Here is a 26,288-nt window from a genome sequence, read left to right on the forward strand (position 1 = left end):
CATCCATACTCTATTCCTCCATCTTGTGGACCTGGAATGGCTATGTTCAGGCCCCCTCTACATCAAAAGGGAGTTTAGGGGAATAGCTTTTAGATTTTATTGTTTATGCTGGTGGTAAGGATAGTGTCATCTTTGGAACCCAGCATACACACATACATACCCTCCCCCCAAAAAAGTAACGTGATATATATAGTAATACAAGTTATTACTACTTGCAACAGTTAAAATGGAAATTCTGAAGGAGGTGAAAACTAAGAACTCTGTACTAAACTAAAGATTTTTGTTATTTGAAAACCAATATTATGGTGGCAGAAAATGCTGTTTTTCAAATCAGCACAGTAATCAAATTTACCTATAATGAATGTGTACCCAAACAATGATGTCAAGGCTGGAAAGGACTTGTAAACTCTACCAGATTGCTCAAAAAGATCATTAGAAAATCATATTATATTCCCAAGCTCACAGGAACAGTTACCCAGTTAGGGTGTCTGTATGGCTTTATTTCCTGAATTGCTGTCAGAAGTTAAAAAGAAATTCCATGTAGCTGCTTTTAAGGGAATCTCAGATTGTTTGATGAAAATGAAATCTATAGAGCTGTTTGTATGTTATTCATCCCTATTATTATAAATGAAGCTAAAACACAGGAACTTGTACTTTTGGGGTCTTCTTTTCACTGATCAGCCCAAATATTCCTCCTTTCTAATACTAATAATTCCATTGACATATTTTTTCCTGTCTCATTCTGCATGCACTGAAAGAAGGTGATTACAATGAAAACACAGAAACATAACTTGCGTTCTAATGAAATGCTCCTGAAATTATCCTGCTTTTTCACGTGGTTTTTCCTGTTGCCCCACCATTCAGGTTCCTGTGGGCCTCCTGCTTGGAATGATCCTCCCAATGTGGATGACAGCCATAGAATGATTGAGGGGTCCTGAAATTGGGGACTCTGTTCCCTGATGCAATGTATACACCAATCTACTGCATTAGTTCCTCTCTATCTGCTGTTTGGTAAAGAATGTGGGTGGAGAGGTTGCAAGAACATTTACACACATGTTCAAACTGCTTTGAAAAAGGAATGGGCAAATGAGAGTAGGATCCAAGTTGAAATCAGACAGGCATTTCAGATTTCAAGGGACGGGTTGAAAAGGGAACATCTGTTAGATCCCCTGAGTTTGAGGGCAGTCTGTGAAAGTCTTCCTATCTCTGAGTGTGCACATAGTGGAGAGGGTGGAGCCTTCCATCCCCAAATCTAAAAAGATTGAGAGATTTCTGAGGGCCCAGATGTGCCAAAGGTCAGAGGGATCAATATACACAGGCCCTACCACAGGAAAGAGGGATTAAAAAAAAAAAAAAAAAAGATTTGAATAGAAAACTGCTGCAGAAGGGAAGCCACTGAGAGGTAAGAGAGTTTCTGAATAATTAAAAAGTTAAGAATAAGCAAACTCAGTTGCCAGGGGGAAAGGAGGTGGGGAGGGGGGGATAAGAAGCAGTTGATGTGGTAATTAAGAATTTGGTGGGAGCCTGGGCAGGTCACCTCCTTTCTCAGATCAGAGCCCCATCAGAAATTCTTTCAAGTGTCCTTCTGCGTCGCCAAAGATGACAACAGCAAATCAATAAGTGCTTGAAATGAAAGGGGATGTTGGCTAGCCCCCAGGCTACAGATTTCCCGCCGCCAGCCCTTTCTGAACTCCTAGCATGCCTTTGCACCGCCTCTCTTAAGAAGAGCTACCTTTTATTCCTATTCTCAGGACGAAGGTAAGTGCTCAGTTAGCATATCTATTAAATGTCGACTCTGGTTCCGGCTCTCAGATCGCGCGGAGAGCGCGCTGCTGTTGTGAGCCCGGCCAGCCCGAGGGGCGGCGGGAGAGGGAAAGCCTGGCCTGGCAACTGGCCGGGCCACGCATCTCCCGGACTGGCCTGGTTGCTCCTAGGGTTTAGCGCTTCTGTTTTAGAACTGTAAGGTCTGGGTCAGAGCAAAGCGCCTGAAAGACCGCGGCCATCGGAGCGCTCCTTCCACTTCATTTATTTACAAGCAAGCCCCAAATCATTAAGAACAGAGGTGAAGGACCCGTGGTCCAAAAGTAAAGCCCGGAATCACCTTGTGAAACTCAGTTCTGAGTTCCCGATATTGGTCTTTTACCCTTCGGATATTCATCCCTCCCCTAATATGTCTTGATTTAACAATCTTTCCAGCGCCCAACATCCCCAGGACGTTTTAATTAGGCAATTCATTAGTGAGTCAATACAGACATTTATATATTCTTTTAGCTCAAGTGGTTAAGTACTAATTTCGAAATGATTATAAAACGCCGGAATAGGCAACGCATAGTAATTTTAATTTATATGCAAATCAATTGGTTCATCTTAAATGCCTTTTTTTTTTTTTTAACAATTATTGTATTGTAGCATCGGAGGCACGGATCAAAACGCCTGAATAGACAATTCGGAAACAAGACGTGGACTGGAAAGAAAATTTAGAAAAGCCAACAAATCAATAATGTTTGAGGTAGTTAAACATCGCTAGCCATTGGTATTTACATACTCGCTTGTTGTCAGATAAGGACCTGGGGAAATTGCTTGCCGGGGCTGAGATCATAATCCAGAGTGAAGAAAGTAAATGATAATAGGAAGCCCGCCACCGCGGGTTCTAAAATAATACTGTACCTTTCCCAAATCCTGGCTGTTGGGTGAGAAAAAACTTGGTGGAGGTCACCCCACATTTATCCTCGGTTTGGCCCCTCATTTGCTCTTAAAATGTTTCACCCTTCCTGCGCTTCACAATTTGATTCTAACAGTTCTGTCACTTGCGTCAAACATGCGAGGGCGGGGGGGGGGGGGGGGGGGGCGTGTTGGGAGATAATTCAGAATCCCCCTGAAATTTCTCTGAATCCATTTAACCAGAACTTCTCTTCTTATGCTCAGTTTTTTCAACTATGTTTATCCCCTGTGTCCCCCATCTATTAAATCAGAAAATGCAAAAGGCAGGAGGAATGGTTGGGGAAAACCGTCCAGTGCATTGGTTTCCTTGAAGGAATTATCTTTAGACATAGTTCGAAATTTTGCTGAAGTAAAGAGGATATATGCTGCGGAGATTTTTTTTTTTTTTAAAGATATTCTAGAACAGTGGGTCGCACCAGGGATTACCAGGAGATCCATCCCGGAGTTGTTTATGTAAAAGTGTAACACCCTCGAAATTCACAGATACGTAAGGTCAGTGTCTCCCCACCCCCGGCTTCCATGCCAGGAGATCTGGCCCTTAAGGAGCTGGTACCTTTGATGCTACAATCTTGTTTACATCTGCAGGACAGGGAATTGCTTGCTCTGCTTGGACGCTTCCCCTACCCCCTTCGAATTTGAAGTAATCGGAATCTACAATCTCTGTGGCCCACTCTTCCATTACTGCTTTGACGAAGGGAAAAAATCTGAAATCCACGTCTTAAATCAGCTCGGTGGTTTGTAGCCCCCCAGCACCCTGCCTCTCTGCTGCATGCCTAATGTATTCCCTGGTGATTCTGGGCATTAATTAGTTGTTTAATAGGAGTATGACTAAAAATGTAAAAGAAGGATTAGGAGCGTGAAACGTATGTCCAGCTCCTTCCACACACTCGAGGAGGGAATGAAAATCATTCTGTATCTTCTATTTCTCCAGGAGCCATTTGCATTTCCCACCAGCTGCTCACTTCAGCTGCACTGGCACTGGGCGAGGCGAGGACCCAAAAGCTCAGCGCGGTGTCTGCGGCGGCCGGGATTGGGGTTAAACAGCCCCGGGAGGGCGAGACTCCAGACAGAAGGGGGGCGAGGGGAACGTGAGCTTCCTGGAGCCCCTTCTTCCCAGCCCTGGTTTGCAAACCTCTGAATCCAAGGCGGGTTGGGGGGGGGGGGGGGTTGCACGCGCACATCTGTGCGTCTCTACAGCGCAGCCCCTTTCCATTTCCCCCTTTCTCTCTGAGCATCTCCGAATCTTCCGGTCTCTGTTTTCCCCACTCTTCTCCCACTTTTCCGAGAGACAATTCTTCATCCTCGCTACCAGCCAAAGGCGAGGCTATAAGCGTCTCTTAATCCCTTAAAATAAAAAGAAAGAAAAAAAAGGCAGAGGGAGCATTAACCCATTCCTGGGAGGAGGGATGGCAGGGGAGATGGAAAGGTAGCAAACTAACTTAAACGTCCATGGGCACACATGAAAATGCCTTTCTGGGACATTTTCCAGTACGCTGCGATTTTAGAGTTCACCTGTGGGACTTCAAGAAATTTTATTTTCTTGTCTCTGCAAGATTTCAGAAGACAGAAATAAAAATTCTGAGACAGAAGAGGAAATAATTTTTTAAATAAAATAACACATGGGCATTTCCCCCCTCAATTCTCTCCCCTTAAATAAAACTGTCTTGAGCTTCCACTGGGTGAAGAGAGAAAGTTTGAATTTTCACGGATGTTACGTGGAGGTTAGAAATGACTTGAAAATGTAGCTCTCCCGTCATTTTTTCCCGTGGCTGAAGAGGCTAACCCTTTCCATAAAATGAGCCCATCTGTCGACTGTTAGCTATTTCAAAGTAAAGGGATTTAGCACTCAAAACAAATTGAGCAAGTTTGTTTGCCTGTTTTTACTGCTAACTCAAATGAATTAAAAACATGGAATAATTTAAGACAAAACCCATGTTCCAGAGAGTCCCAAATATAAGGAAAGTCCAGCACCTATGTGGCGATCCCGGTTATTTTTAAAACTAGACTTTTTTTAAAAATTATATATTCATACATGCTCTCACAAGTCATTATACTCTCCTAAAATCGCGTGAATCTGTATATTGATTTAGACGAAGCGATGTAACTTCTAGAGAGAACTTCATTCTCCAGTGAGTACCAAACGGAAGAGTTCTTTATTAGTGGGCCGCTGAATTTTGTGCCCACGCAGGAATTAATATGGGCGGGAAATCCCACACCCGCGAGCTATGGTTCGTTTCCCACACTTTCCAAAATCCCATATTAAAGTATGCCCTTGAGATTGAAAGAACTTTGCCCAATATGCCTGGCAGAAGCCTTCACTCTTAGTCCTCCAAGCGAATCATATTTATAGCCCTTCCACCCAAAGGCAGGACAGAGCAAAAATATCCTGCCGGTTACCATAATACACTTCCTTGCTCGAGTCAAGAGATCTGAAAATCAGGATTCAGAAGTAGGGAATACTTTTCGGGGTAAGATATTCCCTCTAACTTCACGTACTCTTCGCATTTTAGCAGCAAACGTGGGTTTGAAAGAAGCTTCCTCCCCTACCCCCACCGCCATCTCGTGCAATTTAATACTATCCTCGCCAGGAACCTTAACCTCGTCATTTTAAAAAATGAGATATCCGTGACCCTGGGTGAACTTGTTGAGTGTAGGTACGGGAGAGGAAATTCTAGACTCTACAAGCGCCCGAGCCTTGTCCAGCGCAATCTTTTCGCGAATACTGGTCAGGGCCAAGCGTGCCCACCTGCGCGCAGACTCCCGGGGCGGCGCGCCTGATCCACCCGCCTTTGACCTCCGGCGAAGTGTCCAGGCCGCGCTGGGCCAAGTGCGCCGTTATCCCCAGACTGGAGCGTCCACCTACGCTGCCGAACCAGCTCGCTCGTTCCCGGTCGTTGCCCTCCCACGCTTCCTCCTTGCTCACCCCATTTTTCCAGATTTCTCCCCAGTCATCCTCCTCGCCCTCCTACCCCGCCCTCCTCCATTCCCTCCTCCCGTCGGTCCCTCACTTTTCCAAGAAGTCCCTCATTGCTGTGACCTCCTCCCTCACCCGTGCTGGGCTGAAAGGTCACACACACGCGCGCATCTTACACACACACTCCACACACCTTGTCCCAAACCAACCCACGCACTCTGTTCTTTGTTCCATTCCTTGGACCACCTTGCTTGTCCCATTCCTCCCGTCCAGTCCTGGTTTGCTCCTAAGGAGTTAGGCTTCCGTTACTCTGACGCCTTGCCCACCCCCGCATCCGATTTATTAGGGCTCCCGTTTTCACGCGGGTTCTTTTTCTTCTCCATGCCATCTTTGCTTCCTGCCCTCCTTTCCACAGTGGGAGTGCCTGCGCCTACTGCTCCTGTCTAAGCGCCCTGCCCAGCTCCCTCTTCCTCTATTGCTCTCCCAGGCTCTTTCTCCGGTTCCGACACTCTGGCCCGCCGGCCTTCGCCTCCCTCCCCCGACTCCCTTCTTGTCCCGGAGCGCTCCCCCCGCGCTCGCCCCAGCGCCGCGCTCGCTCCTTGCTCGCCAGCCGCGCAGCTCAGCTCGGCTCGGCTGCCGACCGCCCGCCTGCCCGCCACTGTGCAGTGGAGTTTGGTGGAATCTCTGCTGACGTCACGTCACTCCCCACACTGAGTCGGAGCGAAGGGAAGAGAGAGAGAGAGAGAGTGAGAGGGAGGGAGGGGACAGAGAGGGTGAGACCGAGCGAGAAAGCTGGAGAGGAGCAGAAAGAAACTGCCAGCGACGGCTAGATTTCGGAGTCCACCGTGCAACCGTGCACACTCTCGGAACTTGGCATCCACAGGAGCCCTGCACTCCTCTCGGGGCCCGGTTTTCGGGCACTTGCGGTCCAGCCCGCTCCTCGGCTCGCTGGAAATATCCCCGGGAAGCGGTGGGACGCGGAGACGGCAACTCTCGGTAGCCGGTAAGTGAAGGCCGTCTCTCCTGCAGGGATGTGAGATAATGTGAGTCTGGAAATTTGTTCCACTTTGGAGAATCTTCACCGTAGGTGATTTGTGGCTCGCAGGGCTGCGGTTTCCCCAAGGTAACGCAGTTGGCAAACAGACCTTGCAAAGCACTCTTCCCTTCGTCCACACAGACACTAGCAATATATGGTGTGTTGAAGTCGAGTGGGAAGTAAAACTATGGATGGCATTTAAAACTAGGCATCTTCCCTTAAATCTCCGTGCCAACTTGGCAGGGACAAATCTTCAGGCCGAGGATTAGCATTTTCAAGATAAAGGGCCGGGTACAAAGTTTCCTAACTGAAAGATTAGCCCCCTTCCCATTGTTGCCCACTGGAAGAAAAGAAAAAAAAAAAACAACTCCCATTTTAACTGGCAGTTTGTGACCTCTCAGGCCCAGGCAATTACCTGGGAGCCAGGCCTCCATGCCAAGCATGCACAATTACTTCGGATTATAAATCCTTTAAATTGATCACCAGTCACCTCCGATCTTGCACTTCAGGAGATACATTTTAAATGGGTGCAGGGGAGAGAGCTATTTTCCAACTGGCTAAGAAAAAAAAGTGCAATTCTAAACCTGAGAAATATGTCACTCTTTTTATTCTAATTTAATCACTTTAAGTTTCCGAAAGGATATTAAAATCAGACTGTCATTGGGTAGTGTAATTCTCACTCTCTTTTGTGTGAACATTATATTTTACTAAAAAGCTAACTAAATGGAAAAAACATTACAATTATGGATTAAAATAATAATTCATAAATTCTAAAATATTTTAAAGAAAAAATAATCTGATTTAGAGAGATTTCTATGCACTACTCCTAGGTCATTAGTATGTATTAAAGGTGCTTTTTATCACAGAAACTATCCTTTTGGAGGAAATCCATCTAAAATCCAATGCCAGTAATATCAAGGAAACAAAGCACTTAAGCAAAAATAGACTGAGGAGTTTTGTTCCTGTTAACAAATAAGCACATAAAATTTCAATAATCAAACTTCCCCTAAAAATTAAATAGCTCTCTCACTTTTGGACTGTTTTCCTTCACAAAACTACACTTAAACCATTCAAGTGCTTTATTCCTTAAATTAAGCATGTTTGTCTTCAAATGTTCCTAAAGCATCAATATTAATTGGTTTTTAAAAAGGCTTAAACATGGTAAAAATCAGAACTACACTAAGTACTATTTTAATTTCCTTATATAATTACCCACTGCAAATTAATTTACTGGTTAATCTCACCTGTTTAGTTCATTTACAGCATGTGCTCTTGTGCTGCTTATTTTTAAACTTTCCATTAAAGATGTTGTTCTGAGTAACAAAGTAAATGGAAAAGGGAGAAATGTGAACAAATTTGGAATTCTCAAAACTGTATTTTTCCTGCAGTGTTATTCTTAAGAAAATTGTCAGGAGTTATTTTTAAGGAAGTTGTTTTATTTCTCAGTATTTGCCTACCCACTCTGGCCAGTGTGATTCAGTGTGTTCCATTTGCTGTGCAATGCTTTTTAGGACGCTCACAACATAAAACTCAAGTTGGTCAAGACAAGAGTGCCTGGCATATACATTCCAAACACAGGACATGAGCTTTTGCGGTAGAGAACAACTTCCCATCAGGTAAAGCTGTGCATCTCAATTTGAGAGCTCAATTAGCCATTGAAGCCAGCCCAGAAGTCTGGCAACCGAATTTGTCACGCAAGATTTGGCTTGACAGGGCAAGTTTAAGGATCCGTAGGCAGGATTTGGCGGTCTTTTAAAAACTATCTCCCCCAGTTATTTTCACTCAATTCATCTACTAGGCCTGGTCATTATATGAGCATAATATGCAGGTCTCAGGGCTTATTTTGACTGCAAAATAAATTCCCAAATCACAAGGACACGTAGGCGTGAGCTAAGGAAGCCTCCTTGACCTTCTTTTCAATCCTTAGAGCCCAGCCCTCTGAGTTCTTGAAGATTTGTTTTGTATTGCTTTGTTTGATCTTCAGCACTGAAGCATTGGGGTGTGGGGAGAATGTGTAATAATTGACTGACTTTACACCCAGCAACCCATCTTTTTCTTTGTATATTTCATTCTTTTAAAAAAAATAAACACAATTTGCAGTTACCTTCTGCTATACTCAGCCACCGGCTAATAATGCAGCCAGTTCAGACATTAAAAGAAAAAAAAAAAGATTATCGAAATGATGATGACATGCAAATTTCTCCTGAAATTATCATAAGTAAACATTTGAAGTCTGGACTAATAAAATCCCATCTGTGTTACTTCATATCGAGTTAGTAGAGAGCTGTGATAATGAATTTTGTAATATCTCACGAACAGACATCTCAATCAGGGACTAATCCTGTGATTTTACTGCAGAATCACTAAATCTGGAGCCGCCAAACTGCTACTTCTGGGCCCCTGGGCCCGCAAGGATCCTCAGAGCCCCCGCCCGCGTCCCCGCTCGCGGCTGGGGGAACGCCTGGCCTTCCCCACCCTTGAATCCCCACGCCACCATGCCTGGCAGTCCCTCCTCCAGGCAGCGACCTTGGCCAGAGGGGCGCAAGGGCCGCCCTCGCCCCAAGAGAGGCCGAGGAGCAGAGAAATGCGACTCAGGCCAGGACGGGTCCCGCCGCTCCCTGCCCCACCTCTGTCCCGCCGCCAAGCCAGCAACGCCCGCCCCCACCTCCAGACAACAACTCGCGCGAAGTGGGCCATCCTGCCGCCGGCGTACCCTGGTTGGCGTGGAGAGAGGCAGGCACCGAGATCGAAGGGGCCTGGAGAGCCCGGACCTTCTTTCTTTTCTTCGGTCTTTAAAGTAGTCGCTGCTCCCCACTCGATCGAGCCCCTTGCCATCCAGCTCTCCCGGGTTGCCGGTGGCGGAGAAGCGGGCGTGCGTTAAACGCTTGGCTCGCTCCGTTGTGGTTGGAAATTTGAAAAAGATTTGGCTTGCTGGGGAGGGGAAGGGGGAGAACTGGGGGAGCCGTTCTTCCAGGAGCTACTTTTTCGTCCTTTGCGGGCAATATACCTTCCGAGGACTTTGCCTGCTTTTCTCACGGTCCACCCCGTTTCCTTCCTCTGGGATCTTAAATCACGCTTTAAGGTAAATAAATGGCCGGGTGCGTATATCCAGGGAAAAGCGTGGCTAAATATGGAAAAGTGGATCCTGACAGATGAGAGGCCCGAAGCCAGCGCTCTCCTGGAACACACTAGGCCGAGTACCTTAGAGTCCCCTTCATTTCAGAATTACAGAAAATCGGGGGAAACTGCCGTCCAGGACAGGGGCAAGTTGACCCTCACATTCTCCAAATGCTTTTGGAACTCCAACTAACGGACAAGTACTACACTGAACGGTGACCTCTGCACACAACTTCCCAAAAGAGAGCAGTCCTCTCCACCCACCTACCCTTAAATTTTCTATCTGCTAAGGTTGCCCTGTGTTCACTCGGGCTTTTAACCACCGACATACACCAGTGTGCGTAGGTCCACGGTTTGGGGTCCCCACAACGCGACGGCGTTGTCGGCCCTCCGCCCCTGGGTCCGTTAGCTGCAACTCTGGAGGGAAATGCCCCCTCATAGTTAACATTCAGATACCCCAAATTGGGGGCTAGGGTGGAGATGCGGCTAGGCAGCCAGTGCTTTCAGATCCAAGAAACACGCCTGAACCTTGGCACACAGTAGGCACGTCACATCCATTGTTGAAGCGGACCGCCCCACAGGTAGCCTCCATTGCGCCCCGCCAGCTCGCCCGTCTCACAGCCCCCCTCTCTTCTGTTTTGCAGATAACGGGGAATGGAGACCAACTGCCGCAAACTAGTGTCGGCGTGTGTGCAATTAGGTAAGAGTCCGCTTGTTCTGCCCGGGTCACTGGATAGGAGGCCGCGCCACGCGAGGGCGGCGAGAGGACACCGGCCCCGCGGCGAGGGGCGCTTCCCGGAGGGGCCGGCCTGGGCAAGAAGGAAATCACAATGTGGACGCCGGCTGCCTCTCTTGGTGGGTGTCCGGTGAATGGGAGGGAGATTCGCCGCGCGCTCGGAAGCCCCAGGCCGGCTCCTACGAGCCGGAGTCGCCTGCTGCGGGGCTGACGCGGAGAGAGTACGCCGCCCTGCGCCGGGCTGCCAGGGGGTCCGGGAGACCTGAGTGCTCTTGGCTCTTTCCTCTAACTGGGTCTCTGCTCTTTGTCCCTTTTTCTTCTCCGTCCTCCCTCGACCCCCCCCCCCTTCCCCCACCTACACCCCGCTCCCTTCCGCCGTCTTCTGGGGCGTCTCTCGCCCCGGCACGTGGGGCGGGCGCGCGCGGGCGCGCGCGGCCCAGGCGTGCAGCCGGCAGCGGTTGAATGCCTCTTCTCCAAAGACTCCGAAAAAAAGGTCGAGTTCACAGACTCTCCCGAGAGCCGGAAAGAGGCAGCCAGCAGCAAGCTCTTCCCGCGGCAGCATCCCGGCGCCAATGGTAAGGCCGGGAGGGAGGCGCAGGCCGCGCGCCGGGCACCGGCCTCCGGGCCTCTGGGCCTCGGATGAGGCGCACGCAGGCGAGGCCGCCGGGGAAGGCGCGCCTGCTGCTTGGATGTAGACACTCGGCCTCTGGGTGGGACGCGAAGCAGCCTTCCCAGGGACGTAAATTCCTTTCCCCCAAATTAAACTGCCCTCCTGAGACCCAACACCTCTCCCTGCCGCTCTTTCTCGTCCTCTCCCTGTGGCCTGGCTGCCTCCGCACATCCCGGCGTACCTCCGTGGCTCTAGCTGGCGCGGAAAAGTGGTCCAACAGCGACCTCTGTCGCTCGCTACGTCCCACTGCGCGCGGCCCCACTGGGGCCTTTTCCGGCCCCGCGGCTCTGAGCCGTGCCCCTCCCAGACTCGTGGGTGTGGGCTTTGCCGCCCGAAAGAGCAAAGGAGGCTTGGGTTGGCGACGTTTCGCCTGGGCGTTGGTTGAAGGGGCTAACAGCAACCCTGGAGCGCCTGAGCTGCGACTGTGCTTAGCAGCTGAGGGTGAAAAGACGTGCGCCCCAGTGGACGCGAGCCTGCCTGTTGTGCTGGTTGCAGGGGCTTGGGTTTGGTGGTGTCGTAGCTTGATTGGTTGGTTTCACTTTGGACGAGTCAAGGGACGTTGCTGCTCAAAGACTGCAGGCTAGTGTAAGAAAGTTAAAACGTCTCCGACTATAGCACAATCCTTTGCTAACTGAAAATTGTCCTTTAGAGTGTGCGTGCGCGTCCGGCGCAAAAGGGATGGAGAGGCACCCTTTCCTTTAAAATACACGAAAAACTCCAAATGTACCCTTCCTCTCGTCGCCGGGTTTTCGTGACTCCGTAATAAATAAGTGCCAAGCCTTAGGAGGTTGTTGATCTTTGATGGTGTGAGGAGATAAAGCCGGCGGTTCCCCCAAAGCCCTCGACCCCTAACCCCCTGTTTCCGGATTAAAGTGTAAAGATACAAATGTAATGAGTGTGTGTGTGTGGGGCGGGGGTGCGAATTGGAGCCCCGCCAAATCATATCGCTAAGAAGAAAAGAAAGATCCTGCATTTGGCGTTCTTTCCGTGGATCTGAGCGAAAAACACCATTCGCTGAAATAAAATGTCTAAAGTGGTTTGGGGCAGAGCGGCCTCGACGCTGCACAACATCGTGAGTCGTCCTGCTCCGCCAGTTAAACGCTCACTTGTCCGGGATTAACCCCATGGGGTTAAATGGGGGCAGTGCACAGATAACGTTGGGTGATTTCTGTCATTAAGATTGTGTTAAATTCTTCTTCTGTTTGATAATCGGTCGTAAAAATAAATTATTAGACTGGAGTATGTTTGGGATATGGTTAAAAATCAAGAGCTGCGTTGACTCCCGGGGGAAATGTCTTGTGCGGCCCCAGCTCTGGCTCCGGCCAGACTAAAGGAGCTCCCCACTCTCGCTTGACGTGGGGCGGGCGGGCGCTGCTCCCAGGCCGACATGTCTCATCTTTCTGGGAGCCTAAGAGACAGGAAACGTCTCCTCCCACCCTCGATCCTCACCCAGGGTTTTCTTGACCCTGGAAATGGTTTCTGAGGACAGGTGGTTTCTAGGTGAGCTGAGAGAGGTAGAGGCTCTGCCAAGAGAGACCTGAAGTGGGGTGGGAGCCTCCTAGGTGGGCAGGAGGCGGCGGAGAGCGGAGGAGTCATGTCTGCGCGCGCCACAGGCCTGGCAGGCGGCCCTGGGCGTTCGCTTTTGAAAATTAGCAAATAAATAAAGAACTAGTAATAATGAATGATTGTTTTCTTAACCATTACTTTCAGGCCCGGATTAGTTTAGTGCACGTGAAAGGCTCTTCCCCTACACTTGCCATTACATCTGTCTTCTACCTTTTTGACAGAAGAAGAAAATTGCTGTCCAAACATGTTTAATGCCATTAATTAAGAAGAGGCACGTGATGGGAAGAAATGCTGAAAATCTTGATTTTATTGGTTTTCACGGAACTGGTAGACCAAAAATTTTACGCACGAATGGGCAAAGCTATAGCATCGATGAAGGAAGGTTACCTGAGTCCCCATTCCGGAATAGAAATGCTTTAACTTAAGGTATATCCAAACTCCTGGCCACAGTACGCTTTTTAAAAAATTATTTATTTCCTTTATTTTTACACTTTTTATTTGCCTTTAAAAAGGAAAATACAATGACATGCGATTTTTAAAACGGGTTATGGTATTCTGTTATTGATATTCCCCTCAAAACAAACAAAGACAAAAAACTCCGCTTAGTCCTGGTTGAAGGCTGATTGAAATGCTCTCTGAGTAGACAGGGTCGGACTCTGGGAAGCCTGGGTTCTGCATCACTTCCCACGTGAATCCCCCTCTTGTGTCACCCACTGGGTGAACCTCCAGCCTGGTTCTAACCCTGAAAAGAGAGGGAACAAGAGCCTCTAGAGCAGGGGGTTCTTAACCTTTTTTGTTCCACCCCTTTGCCAGTCAGATGAAAACCATGGACCGCCTTACTGAGTCTACACTATACTGCGTATTACTTAATAAATGTATCACACCCGCACCAACAAGTCCCCACCAGAGTAATGTGTTGTTTTTTAAAAAATGTCAATTCAGGCTCACAGATCCCTTGTTAAGAACCCCTGCTCTAGAGACCCCTAAGGCCAGGCGTTTGAAAGAGGACAGTGAGGGGGAAACCAAGGCATGGGTGTGGGACAGGAAGAGTCGGCAAGCTGAATAACTACCCGCCCCTCCCAAGAAAGGTGAGAGACCTTCTAAGAACGTCCCCTTAGAGCAGAGACCTTCGGCTTGTCCTTGCTTTCGGAGTCCCGCAAGGAGCCTCCGTTTTGCGGAACACGTAAGGTGGCCTTTACCTAAAGGAGGGGACGGATGGGCCCTCCCCGTCTGTGACCCATAAAGTTTCGGTGCTGAAATCCGACCGCACTGCCGCCCGTTGGCCGGCGCAACTGGCTTCGCGTCGCGCCGTAGGATGGCTTTCTCCGGCCTTTTCCGGCCTCCCCGGCGACATTAATTTTTAAATAGCTTTGGCAGGGTGGATGGGATGAGAGGTGTTAGACCCAGGTCTCTACTGTGCGCACACTTTCTCCCTCTGAGGGGGACTCCGCGGTCCCTCGCGGCGCCCGCATCCCGACAGACGTCCTCTCACGTGGCAGCAGCTCCGCCCCAGGCGTCTTCAGAGGACTGGGTCACCCCGCGCCGCCTCCGCGGCCAGCCCATTCGTTCAGTCAGCAAATGTTTGCCCAGCGCCTACGACGTGGACTCCTAATGCACCCCTGAACGTAGATAATCCGGTTTTCCTTCACCGTTATGAAGCGGCTTTAGTGCTAGCACGGATACCAGTGAAAACAGCCCAGATCGTCTCCAGCAAAACGCAAACGGCGGTGCGCGGGGCGGCGCTCCCCGCCTGGGCACTGTCAGAACGGGGACGTTTAGAAGGGTGGGGGACTCTCACTGCGGCGCGAGAGCACGAGGCAGGCAACTGTTAGATGCCGAGGAGGCCGTGAGGCCTGAGAGACGGAGGCTGGCTGAGAAGAGATTTCCATTTTCTTTTCTTCTCCGCCCCCACCCCCACCGCGCGTCCACTCTGCCGCTTCTTGGCAGAAGCTGCCTCTCGGTTTTGTGGTTTTTCCCTTCCAACGGGTATTGCACCAGTTGTCAGTCCCCGCGTGCCCCCACCCGCCGAGGTGGTCTGCACGCGTCGCGTTCCTCGCGTCTGAAAGCGCACGCACTCCAAGTTTCTTCGGGCTGGTTGGGCTGTTAACCCGCACCGCCCGCTGTTAATATATGCGGCGGTTGTTAGCGTGACTCGGGGGAAAAGGAAATGTATAACGAAAGCTTATTCGTGAGCAGGAATATACTAATGGAACAATCTGATGTCTTCTTAATCCTATGTAAAAAGCTTTATCGTCTTCCTAATATTGACTGAATGGGTAATTAATGGCTCTTCATCTAGGCGAATACTCTGTAATCCAAGATAGGCATAAAACAACAAGGTAGAAGACAAAAGGCGCAACTGCGGCCACATCACCATTACCACCACCCCCACCCACCCCCGGCTAGGATCTGCGGTTGGAAAAGTTTCCTCTCAGAGGAGAAATAAACCCGAGCGGGAAAATACACCTACCGTTCAGAGCTCGCCTTAACCCCGGCCCCTTGATGCACAGCTCAGCGTTCCACTGGCCATCTTCCGCCCACCAGCCCTTCTGTCTGCGTTTCATTTTTCTTAATTCCTTTAGGATATCGCCCCCACAGTGGCCCTGACCAACACCTTTTTCCTACATCTCCCATCTTTCATTTTGGGGAAATAGTTGATAACTAGTGACCCACACACAAGGAGCCAGAAGGTTCAGGCTGAGGACCAACCTCCTTTCGATCCGGAAGGAGGCTCCTTTCTTTTACAACCCAACAGGTAGAGCCTGCCAGTACTGAGGTAGTTGGGAGGGGAGATAAAAGTAATGGAAAATAATGCAAAATCGTGTGTGTAAGAGTGATCAGGAGTGATGGAGTCGCCTTGATGGTGAGGCTCTGAGACGAAGAGTATGGATTCTCCCAGCATGTTTTTTAACAGGCTAACATTTTAATTTAAACCTTTAGAAGTAATATATTACTTGGGTTACAACAATGAGGTGGGTTCCTTGTTTTTCTATGGACTGACAGCTTTTAAAATATTATTTCGCTAGGGAAATAAAAGCTTCATCTCAGATTATAGGTGAGTATTTTTGGATTTATGTGATTTATGGTCACCATGACAACTAATGCAGAATGTTAGCTACTAGCCTATCTGGGAGAGGAAAGACAGAAAGAAAAGACAGTGGGAGAAACATAAAAGGGAGAAGAACATGAGCTGGACAGGGAGAAGGAGAGAAAAGCGAGAAGAGAACGTTTTAATTCAACTGCTGTAAAATAAATAAATTTTTAAAATGACCTCATTAGTTCCTAGCCACTTCCCTCTCTCTGGATCTGGATATCCCTGTTCTCCCTCCCCCACCCCTTGGGTGCATGTGTGTATGTGCGCGCGCTCGTTCCACTCTCCCCAACCTTCTTTTATTCCATTCTTATTATTTTACTTAGTTCTACGAGTAGTTCCTACTTAAGAGATGGGGGAAAAAAAGAAGGTTGCGTTCGGGAGATTAAATAAACGCCTAGTAAACCTGTAACGCTTACATGCAAATACGAGGAGGCATTACAGCTTGTTGGCTCAGTGATTTCCGCAGTCCCCGCGCCTCCTCTAATCCTGGGCTCTTTTCCTCTAGAGGCCGGGAGGAGGGGTACCTCCCATCGCCACCCGAACACCCCCCTCCCAACCAGTTACCCCAAACCTCAGGTGCTTAGACGACTAGCGCGTGTCGAACAGAAATAGGGATGCCATCTGCAGCGACCCTGAGAGGGCGAACGTTGTTCAATATATCTATAGACTTCTGATTTAGAAAAGTATCTGCCCTCCCCCCGCACCCCCCCCCTTTTTAAACAAACCAGTACTTTTTCATTCCATTTAGAGGAGGGGGATGGGGTGCAAAAGTCAGCCACCGCGAAGCCTTTAACTTCTGGATCCTTCGGTTTCATGGCTCTTGCGGGGAGGGGGCCTTTCCAGCTTGGTTCCTTTGCGGAGAAAAGCCAGACAGGGGAAGGAACGAAGGAAGGTAGGGCCGCTTCTTGGGCTGGGTGCAGGGTCTCCGCTCCGTACACCGCACAAGCGCGCACACTTTAACGCCCGTCGCATGGCCGCGAGCTCAGTCCGGGAGGACCTCGTCCTTGAGCTGGCTGGGCCGGGGCTAGATTCCTCCTCCTCTGTGGCCCGACAGCGCAGAGGGACTTCTAATTGAGCCATCTCCAGGTGAGCTCGGAGGACAGATTCTTTTTTAAAGCCCGGGATTGCTGGGTTGGGTCCCAGCCCAGGCCCAGGCCCAGGCCCAGGCCGCCGCGATTGAGTTTGGCCACTCAGCCCAACAGCTAGCAGCCATGGCCAGAGGGGCTTTGCGCAACTAACGCTAACTAGTGTGAAATCAAATAAGACTTTAAGACTGGTAATCGGTGGCAAATACACGCCTGACCCCGTGTCGCACATTTCCCTCGTCAAGGATCTTTCTTTGAAAAAATAAGCAGGAAAACCTAGGTGAGACGACCCCTGAGGTCCTCGGGACTCGAAATCCCAAATCCGGCGGGCGGCTTTTCCTCGCCCCACAGAGGGCATGAGGCACCTCCAATCTCCCTGTATGAACCACGCTGGTTTTCCTAGATTGAAAACTTCTGCCAAGGAAGCTGAAGTCACAGCGATTTCTAGAACCAGTCAAAGATGAATCGGGCGGGGGTCCTGGTGGAGATAAATCCTAAAATATATAAGCCTTTTTTTTTTTTCACTTCCAACCCCTTCCTCATCCATGCTCCCTATGCCTGTGTACCCACAAGTCTGTTTGCAGATTAAAACTCCAAAATTGCCCACCACTGCCCCATGGAGTTCTCACTGAGAAGAGAGTCTTGGTCCCACCACACACCTCCTTTTCCTCTGTCGCCTTTTCATGTTGATGTTATTCCGCCACTCACGGAACGAACCCTGCTGGGCTTGGGAAGAGTGTCACCCATCCCAGCTGCCTAGTGTGTGAAGTGAATAGGAGAGAGTTGAAACTCCGTCCGGGAAAATGCAAGGGAAACCCTTGCTTGGACTCAGTTGTTTGGAGAGTTTAGGGAAAGAAAAAAACCTGTATATATATGTGTGTGTGTGTGCCTATGTGTATACACAAATGTTTATGTATATATACAGGTTTTTAAAAATTTTTATTCTGAGTTCTCCAGATAATTGTCTTATTTCTCCCTTTGGCTTTGTAATGGGTTGACACAAGTTAAGTTGCCATATCTTTTGGGGCTGTTTAGGCTGCCTGCAGATCACCAGCATATCTGCCTTCTCCACACTGACACTCTGAGGAGCTGTCACTTGCCCTTGGGTTTCTCACCTACTTTAAAAGCTGGTTGAGGTCCTTCATACATGTGCATTTGCCATCATGAAGGTTCTATAAATCAAGCAGAGCCACTGGAGCTTAAATCAAAATTCTGTGAGCTTAATGAGATGGGAAACAGCTTAGAAATCTATATGGCTCTGCAGAGCTTCTAAGCTTTCCAGAGTAAGGAGCTTTGAAAAATACCCAACTTCTTCACCAAAAGCTGCAGCTCTGAGGATTGAAACTTGAAGAAACCAGGAAGAGGGTATGGCCACTGTGGTGGACTATTTTTCATCCTTTGATGCGACTCAGTCTCTTTGTGAGAGGCAGCTTTAATGGCATGGTGTTGTGGGGACCACAGCTATGCAGAGGTTTAAAAGAAGAAACTGGAGCATGATTAGTAAACACATTGGGCAGAATAGGGCTGAATTCATATTGACTTAGTTATAGGTCATTGGCTGGCAGTGCAATGGGAGGAAATATTTACTTTACACATATACTTTATGATCTTGGGGGAATTAGAGGAAATTCAATAAGAAAAGGGCTAGAAACATTTAAAACCTTTATTTTAAAGACTTACGCAAATTAGAGTATTATCAGATTAAAAACCACTACAAATGTAAGAGCATTGTCTTCAGTGAAATGCTGTGGGGTCTGAGAAGGAGATTCTCCACCAAATCTCAGGGATAAAATGCATCATTTAAGCACCAGATAATGAGCAGAATGTAAATTAATTTAACCTTCTTTACCAACAGACAGCTGGTATAATACGTATAATTTACTGATAAGATTGCAGGACCTAATATAGCTGAACGTATGAGCCACAGCTAATGCAGACCTGTCACATGGGGATGTATTCTGCTCGGAGCAGGTGTGTGCATGCATGGAATGGGGTGAGCTGGAATAAAAGGTTAAAACCAGAAATGGTGATTTAAAGCTTGCTATAAAGTTTCCCCCTTCTTAAATTATTTTTAACGTGGGATGATACCTGTGGTGAGTGACTGGAGAACAAATAAATTTTCATTTGTTTCCCTAGACTGCTCAAGCATGTTTAAAATGGAGGAGGGGTTGCAGATAGGGGTTTTTTGGGGGGGGAGGGAGGAGGGGTGGGGCAAGACAAAGAAGAGACACATAGGTTACAAACATATTTGCAGTCTGCTTCATCCACTCTGCCCCAGACTAAGTTTCCCAATCTTGTGAGCAAGGACAAGGAGGGAGCTTTCTGAAGATACCTCACACTGGCATTGCAAATCATTGACTGTAATGTCAAACAAATACACATTTGGAGATGATAACACTAACTCCACAATAAAACAATCGCCGATGCAGAAACCCAGAGTAGATTAGTTTGTGCTCTCTGCTTGACCTAAGACAGGGAACAAAAGGACTTTCAAAAATTATTTTGAATATGTTTGGATTTCTTTCTTTAATTTCTTCAGAAATTATATTTCTTTGGAAACGGTGATTTAAAGCATTGGAAATGATATTTTTTTTTGTTTTATATAAATAAGTCTTTGCTTTTCCTAGTTGAGCACTGTCCTCAGTTTTCCCCCTTAGCCCACACCCTACCGCCTCTGTTTGCAGGGACTTTAACGATTCAAGGCAGCCCTGAGCTCCCTAGAAAAAGAAAATGACTTTTAAAATTATCCTTGAAATTGGTTATTTGGCAACATCTTAATTGTATGGAAATTCATTAAGGCATATTATATATATATAATTAGCTTAAGGTTGTTGATTCTACAGGCTTTATGGATTTGAATCTGATTGATAATAAAGTAAACAAGAGAGTCAAATTTAAAGCATGGCTTTCTCTCGGGTTAGGACGAGCTTAATACAGCGTACAAGGAATTTGAAAGATCTGGGATATGTGTCTTAATCAACGTTAAGTAGATTGGCTAAGCTTTCAGCATTTTGAAAACGCCGGGTTAGGGTTTCTATTCTATTGTGTTTTCTGTCTGGGGACTAATAAGCATTACAGAGAACGTGATATTTAGGCGACTTTTTATTCTCGTATAAATCCAGAGTGAACTACCAAACAGTTGTTCTTTTAAAGTCAAGGTAATTTTCTTTTAACGAGTCCATTTGCTTCTCGATTTCTAATTTATTAGCCTGCCTTTTCAGGTTTTCTGTCTTCTTTGCAATTAAAGTAAAGCTTCTTCAAATTAGCGCAGCATTCACTTGACAGGCTGCTTGGAAATTTAAAGATCGGAGAGATGGCTTTTTTTTTTTCTTCTGGTTTTAAGTAGCACGTCTACTTTCTACACAGGAAAAAAAAACCCTCTTGATTGGAAATGAATGTAGTGAAAAAGCAAGGGGGTGTGTGTGTCCTTGTTTACCCTCCTAACTTCCAGCCCCCCACCTCTCCACTCCCTAGCCTTCTACCCTCATCCTCATCTCTGCGACTCTCTGCCCGAACTGAAAGCTGGATAGCTTTCGGCGCGGACGGAGCAGCACTCCCGCGAGCGCGCGGGCACAGACCCTGTGGGCGCAGCGAGGACTGAGCCCGGCCGGTCACTGCTGATAGGTTCAGACTAGACCTGCCCTGCCGCGGCTCGCGGCCTCTTGATTGGTGCGAAGCCACGTCACTCCCGCCCCGCGGAGGCGGGGCGGGCTGGGAGGTCCGCTGCAGAGTGACGTCTAGGCACCAGGAAGCCCGCCTCTGGTTTTAAGATGTTAGGCCAACAGGGAAGCGCTTCGCCGCAGAGCTGGTGCGTCGCTCGCCTGGGTGCCGGGAGCAGAGCTGCGGCGAGGCCAAGCTCTCCGGCCCGAGGGGGGGTGTGTGCGCCGCTGAGGTTGCGCCTAGAGGCCCGCGCCGCCGCCGCCGCCGCCGGAGATCTAATATCAGCTACCTGTCCCTGTCACTCTTGACACTTCGCTGCCAGGGCGGCCGCGCGGGGGGCGGGCGGAGCTCGCCTTTCTCAGCGCCATCGGCGTTAGCTTTTCCTTATTGGAGGGGTACTTGAGGGAGGGTGGGAAGAAGGGGGTCTTCACCCACTCTTGTCTCGCTTTGGAGCTGAGAAGCCAGCTCCCCAAAGACGCCCGAGCGGTGCCCTCCTACCCACATCCCCATGCCTCTGTTTGCCCGCTGACTTGTGGCCACCGGACTCTTGCGCTTGAACCATCCGAAGGAGACGGGGCGATTCGGCTCAAGGACTCAGCTGGGGTGCTTCGGCGGCCGTGCGCGTCCCTTGGTTCTGCCCGGGAGGCCCCGGCCGGGCAGCTCCACGCCTAGAGTGAGACCCGGCGCGCTGAGCGGCGGCCACGGGGGCTCGGCGGGGCGGGAGCCGGGGACTCGTGGGGCGGCGCGCTCCCTCGTCCATGAACTGCATGAAAGGCCCGCTGCACCTGGAACACCGAGCAGCGGCAACTAAGCTATCCTCCTCGTCCTCCTCCTCCTGCCACCATTCCCAGCCGCTGGCTATGGCTTCGGTCCTGGCTCCCGGGCAGCCCCGTTCCCTGGACTCCTCCAAGCACAGGCTGGAGGTGCACACCATCTCCGACACCTCCAGCCCGGAGACCGCAGGTAAGGCGCCGCGCCGTTGACACCCGCACAGCCTGCCCCTCTCGCCCCAAAGGCGAGCTGCCCCTGCCCTGCTGGGACAGGCGTGGTGGGGCGCTTAGCTCGTTCGCGGCAGAACTTCCGAAACCGGGGTTCTGACGACCCCGCGTCCCTTTCGCTCTGCCTCGACCCGCCTCGGTTCAGGTGACGCGAGTGGCGGGGGCTCTTCTGCAATCCTCTCTCTACCTAGCCTGGCCTCGCGCAGTTTCCAGGGTCACAAAAATCCCAGCATCTCGACCCGAGCAGTTCGGAGGCCACCCCACATCTACGCCTTTGCTCCTCTCCGCTTTCAGCTGCCGAGGAGCTGCTCTGGTTAGAAAAGTATTCCCGAAACTCCGCCTCAGAAAAGCTCTTCGGGAGGAGTCGGTTTTTCCAAAGGGCCGGGTGCCTGAGCCGATCCCCACGTCGACATTTCTTAGCCTTCCCAAACCTCATGGCAATCTGAACTTTCTACGGGGAAGGGGCGGTGTCTGTAAAACGCAGCGTGTGCATCTTCTGGAAAATTCGGTGTGTCTGCCTAGAGGTGTATAAATATACTTGAAAGCACGGGCTATAAACATGAATGTGTCGCTGCAGAGATAAACGTAAATAAAACATGCGGCGCTGGGGGAGGGGAGGAGTTGGGGCGCGCACACCCATACTCACCCCTGCAATGCCCCGCACACGGAGTGCGCCCCGCCGCCCCCAGCGGCCGCGCGCACACTCCTCCCCGGAAGGCAGCCGCGCTCATGCCCGGACTCTGCCGCCCTGTCCAGTTGGAGTTCCCTGGTTGCAGGTGGGCGTGCTGACGGGGACTCTGTGTGCTTGGTTTTCAGAGAAAGATAAGAGCCAGCAGGGGAAGAATGAGGACGTGGGCGCCGAGGACCCGTCAAAGAAGAAGAGGCAACGGCGACAGCGGACTCACTTCACCAGTCAGCAGCTGCAAGAGCTGGAGGCTACTTTCCAGAGGAATCGCTACCCCGACATGTCCACGCGCGAAGAAATCGCCGTGTGGACCAACCTCACGGAAGCCAGAGTTCGGGTAGGAGTCCGGGCGGAGCCTGGGAGAGCCGGGGTGTTGTGGGGTTGCAGGCCCCGCAGACCCAGAGAGGGGTGAAGAAGGCAGAACTTCCCCAGAAGGCGCGGGTGGGGAGCAACTTTACAAAGCCACAGGGCTTCGTGGAGCCCCGGTTGCAAGGTTGCACCTCCTCCTGCCGAGGCTCCGGTAGCTGCACAGGCTCCCTGACACGCCACCCCGCGCCCTCCCAAGCTGCTCCGTGTGGGCATTCCCATGCACAGGCCATTGTGTTTCCAGCTTGCGCGGGCCAGGCGAGTGCCCTGTGCGCCTTAGGAAATCCCGCCAGAGACAGGCAAGCATTGGCCTTCCCTAGGAAACGTTCGCGCCGCCGGCCGGCTTTTTCTTCCCTTGGCCCTGTTCTTTCGGACATTCAGGCTTCTCCCACATCCTATTCCCTGGTTTTGTGGCCTCCGGAAACAAAGTTTAAACACAGCTACCATTCTGCCCGTCGTTTTAGAAAGAAAAAGAAAAGCAAAGAAGAAAGAAAGGCTTTTTGGCTTGGTTTATCTTTTCTTAGAAGTTGCTTTCTTTGGAGTTCGTTCACCACACCCCTCCTCCTAATTATAATTATAGTTTAATAAAAAGGGCTTACCTTAACTTTGTAGCATATCTGTACTTTATGGATTGGCACAAAAAAAAAAAAGTGGGTTTAATTAAAATACCCTATAGCAACATCCTGGTTTATGCTGGTCGATGGAAAATTCCAAATTTGTTAGGATCCTGGAAGCAGAAAACAGGGTCCGGGAGGCTTTCTTTAAAATAATAATAACGTGCTCTGGATAGAAAAAGCACCCAGTTAGGACAGAGAAAGCAGAAAAAACATTATATAACATTCACAGTAATGATAAAGACAAAAATGCTCTCCCAAAGCAGAGGGAACGAAGGCGCTCTCGGGGCAGCATTTGTGCAGGTTATGAGGTTATGCTGGTCGATAAAAGAGCCGGGATGAGATTGGAACTGGTTTTAGTTTAACTGCGCGGAGCGAGTGCTCGGCGGGAGCCGCGTGGTTTTGCGCAAGGTCAGTCTTTCATTGACCCGCCTGCGTGTGAAGGGAACGGGCCTCGCACGTACTCTTCTCGCCTGGGCAAAGTTTAGACGGTACAATGGCGAGTAATAAAAATAGAACCACAATCTGTGGGTTCGCTGGAATATTTCCAAAAAGATTCGCCCCTCCCGAAGTTTTCTGCAGCTCTTCCCCTGTCGCCTGCCGCTGCCGCGCTCCGCTCTTGCTCCCTTTGGCTGCCTCTTTCCAGACCGACTGCTTGCCCAACCGAGTGGGTGAGAGGCGTCCTTTTTATAGCGGACGAGTGGCAAAGAGGAAGGGGGTTAAAAAGGAAACCGAGAATGAAAGGGAAAGAGAGGGAAAAAGCGGATTAGGCGGCTGGGCTCGGCGTAGATGTGTAATGTGAAACATCACTGGTGTCAGCTCTGAGATCCCGGGCCAGGCCTCGCTCCAATACACAAAAGCCGCCGTCTGGGGCGACGGGCGAGACCGATGTGGATTGGGAGAGGGGTTGCGGCGGGGCCACCGGACGCTGGCGGGGGCGGCCGGCCTGGTGCAGAACCGAGCAGTCGGGCAGCGCCGAGCCGGAGCTGGGCGGGCGCGCGCGGGCCGGGCTGGGGGTGGGCGGAGGCTGAGAAACGGCCGAAAGGGAAAGGGAGGTTGCAGAGTCACCGGTTCTGGGTTCCCGGCGATTTATCCGCCAAGCTCGTGGAGTTTTAATGATCTGTCGGGAGGTGGGCTTTTGCTTTTTATTTGGTTATTTTGCTAGGCGTGGAAAGGGGCGGAGGACACGCGCCTTTTGAGGGCGCACGTTCCGGGACGTAGGGGGCGACAGTGGGAGTCTGGTAGGGGAGGGAAGAGGTGTGTGGAAGAGAGCGAGGGGCCTCCCACACAGCCTCTCGCCTTAGTCACTGGGACTGTGGCTTTGGAATGCAAACAAGTTTGCATGGTGACCGGGGAGGGTTTGGGAGGGAAGCCGGTTGCCCAGCGTTTATTTTACTTAAAGTGTTTGGGATCCAGGGGAGGGCTTGGGCTAGTGATCAAGCTACCGCAGGCCGCCCGTCGTTTGGCTGAGGTTTGTGGCTCAGCTCAGAGCTCCGGCTCTCAGGCCCTAGCCGGATGGGTCTCCCGCACGGAGTGTGCTTCCGGGTTGGTATCCCTGTGCGGACCGGTAGCTTGGGACGCAGGGTGGAAGCTGAGTGGCGCGGCGAGGGTGTGTGTGGGGGAGGGGACTCTTGTTTTCCAGGATCGGGATCCAGGTTTGACTAATCCGCGCTGTGGCGTCTGTTTTGCTCTCTTGTCTCCTGCCCTCTGCCCCCAGGTTTGGTTCAAGAATCGCCGGGCCAAGTGGAGAAAGAGGGAGCGCAACCAGCAGGCCGAGCTATGCAAGAATGGTTTCGGGCCGCAGTTCAACGGGCTCATGCAGCCCTATGACGACATGTACCCAGGCTACTCGTACAACAACTGGGCCGCCAAGGGCCTCACGTCGGCCTCCCTGTCCACGAAGAGCTTCCCCTTCTTCAACTCGATGAACGTCAACCCCCTGTCCTCGCAGAGCATGTTCTCCCCGCCCAACTCCATTTCGTCCATGAGTATGTCCTCCAGCATGGTGCCCTCAGCGGTGACGGGCGTCCCAGGTTCCAGCCTCAACAGCTTGAATAACTTGAACAACTTGAGCAGCCCATCACTGAATTCTGCTGTACCAACGCCCGCCTGTCCTTATGCTCCACCGACTCCTCCTTACGTTTATAGGGACACGTGTAATTCGAGCCTGGCCAGCCTGAGACTGAAAGCAAAGCAACACTCCAGCTTCGGCTACGCCAGCGTGCAGAACCCGGCGTCCAACCTGAGTGCTTGCCAGTACGCGGTGGACAGGCCTGTGTGAGCGGCTCCCACATGCTGGAATCCTAGGACCGTGCCGGATGGGGGCAACTCCGCCCTTGAAAGACTGGGAATTATGCTAGAAGGTCGTGGGCACTAAAGAGAGTGAGGGGAAAAGAAAATTGAGAAAGGAAAGGAAACCACTGAATTAAAGAGAGCCCTCCTTTGATTTCAAAGGAATTTCCTCAGTGTCTGACATCTTTCACTAAAAGTATTTACAACATTTGCAAAGACACACACAAATGTTTGACTGGATATGACATTTTAACATTACTATAAGCTTGTTATTTTTTAATTTTAGCATTGTTAACATTAAAATGACTGAAAGGGTGTATATATATCGAAATGTCAAATTAATTTTATAAAAGCAGTTGTTAGTAATATCACAACAGTGTTTTTAAAGGTTAGGCTTTAAAATAAAGCATGTTATACAGAAGCGGTTAGGATTTTTCGCTTGCAAGCAAGGGAATGTATATACTAAATGCCACACTGTATGTTTCTAACATATTATTATTATTATAAAAATGTGTGAATATCAGTTTTAGAATAGTTTCTCTGGTGGATGCAATGTTTCTGAAACTGCTATGTACAACCGACTCTGTGTATAACATTTCGTACATATTATTGTTTTACTTTTCGGCAAATATGAAAAATGTGTTTTATTTCATGGGAGTAAAATATACTGCATACAAATTGGTGTGGATTCTTTTTGCCATCCTCTGTTACCTGGCCAGATCTTCTCAGTTATT

General features: G+C 49.8%; 1 protein-coding gene and 1 long non-coding RNA gene across 4 annotated transcripts; one reads left to right on the plus strand and one right to left on the minus strand.

Moving 5' to 3' along the window:
* Window positions 1–3,657: 3,657 nt before the first annotated feature.
* PITX2 (paired like homeodomain 2) lies at window positions 3,658–26,232 on the plus strand. Of its 3 annotated transcripts, XM_023585675.2 has the most exons (5): window positions 3,658–6,638; window positions 10,433–10,488; window positions 10,965–11,099; window positions 22,414–22,619; window positions 24,980–26,232. In XM_023585675.2, the coding sequence occupies exons 2-5, from the start codon at window positions 10,443–10,445 to the stop codon at window positions 25,541–25,543; spliced, it is 951 nt and encodes a 316-aa protein (XP_023441443.1). In that variant the 5' UTR covers window positions 3,658–6,638; window positions 10,433–10,442; the 3' UTR covers window positions 25,544–26,232. The 3 variants fall into 3 exon arrangements, with proteins under 3 accessions (XP_023441443.1, XP_004482300.1, XP_004482298.1); XM_004482243.4 differs by lacking the exon at window positions 10,965–11,099 and having other exon boundaries at window positions 6,376–6,638; XM_004482241.3 differs by lacking the exons at window positions 3,658–6,638; window positions 10,433–10,488; window positions 10,965–11,099 and adding an exon at window positions 20,698–21,562.
* Window positions 13,215–19,091, minus strand: LOC131277992 (uncharacterized). Its single transcript, XR_009185089.1, has 2 exons — window positions 13,960–19,091; window positions 13,215–13,502 (listed from the first exon to the last, which is right to left on the minus strand). It is a non-coding gene; the product is annotated as an uncharacterized lncRNA (long non-coding RNA).
* Window positions 26,233–26,288: the final 56 nt, after the last annotated feature.

The sequence above is a fragment of the Dasypus novemcinctus genome, chromosome 1 (genome assembly GCF_030445035.2).
Source record: "Dasypus novemcinctus isolate mDasNov1 chromosome 1, mDasNov1.1.hap2, whole genome shotgun sequence".
Lineage (NCBI taxonomy): Eukaryota > Metazoa > Chordata > Mammalia > Cingulata > Dasypodidae > Dasypus > Dasypus novemcinctus.

Excerpts from the sequence above, each read along its gene's own strand:
- PITX2 (XM_004482241.3), top strand. The coding sequence starts at position 21,358 with ATGAACTGCATGAAAGGCCCGCTGCACCTGGAACACCGAGCAGCGGCA. Across the intron at positions 21,563-22,413 it reads CTCCAGCCCGGAGACCGCAG|AGAAAGATAAGAGCCAGCAG; the intron begins GTAAGGCGCCGC and ends CTTGGTTTTCAG. Across the intron at positions 22,620-24,979 it reads TCACGGAAGCCAGAGTTCGG|GTTTGGTTCAAGAATCGCCG; the intron begins GTAGGAGTCCGG and ends CTCTGCCCCCAG.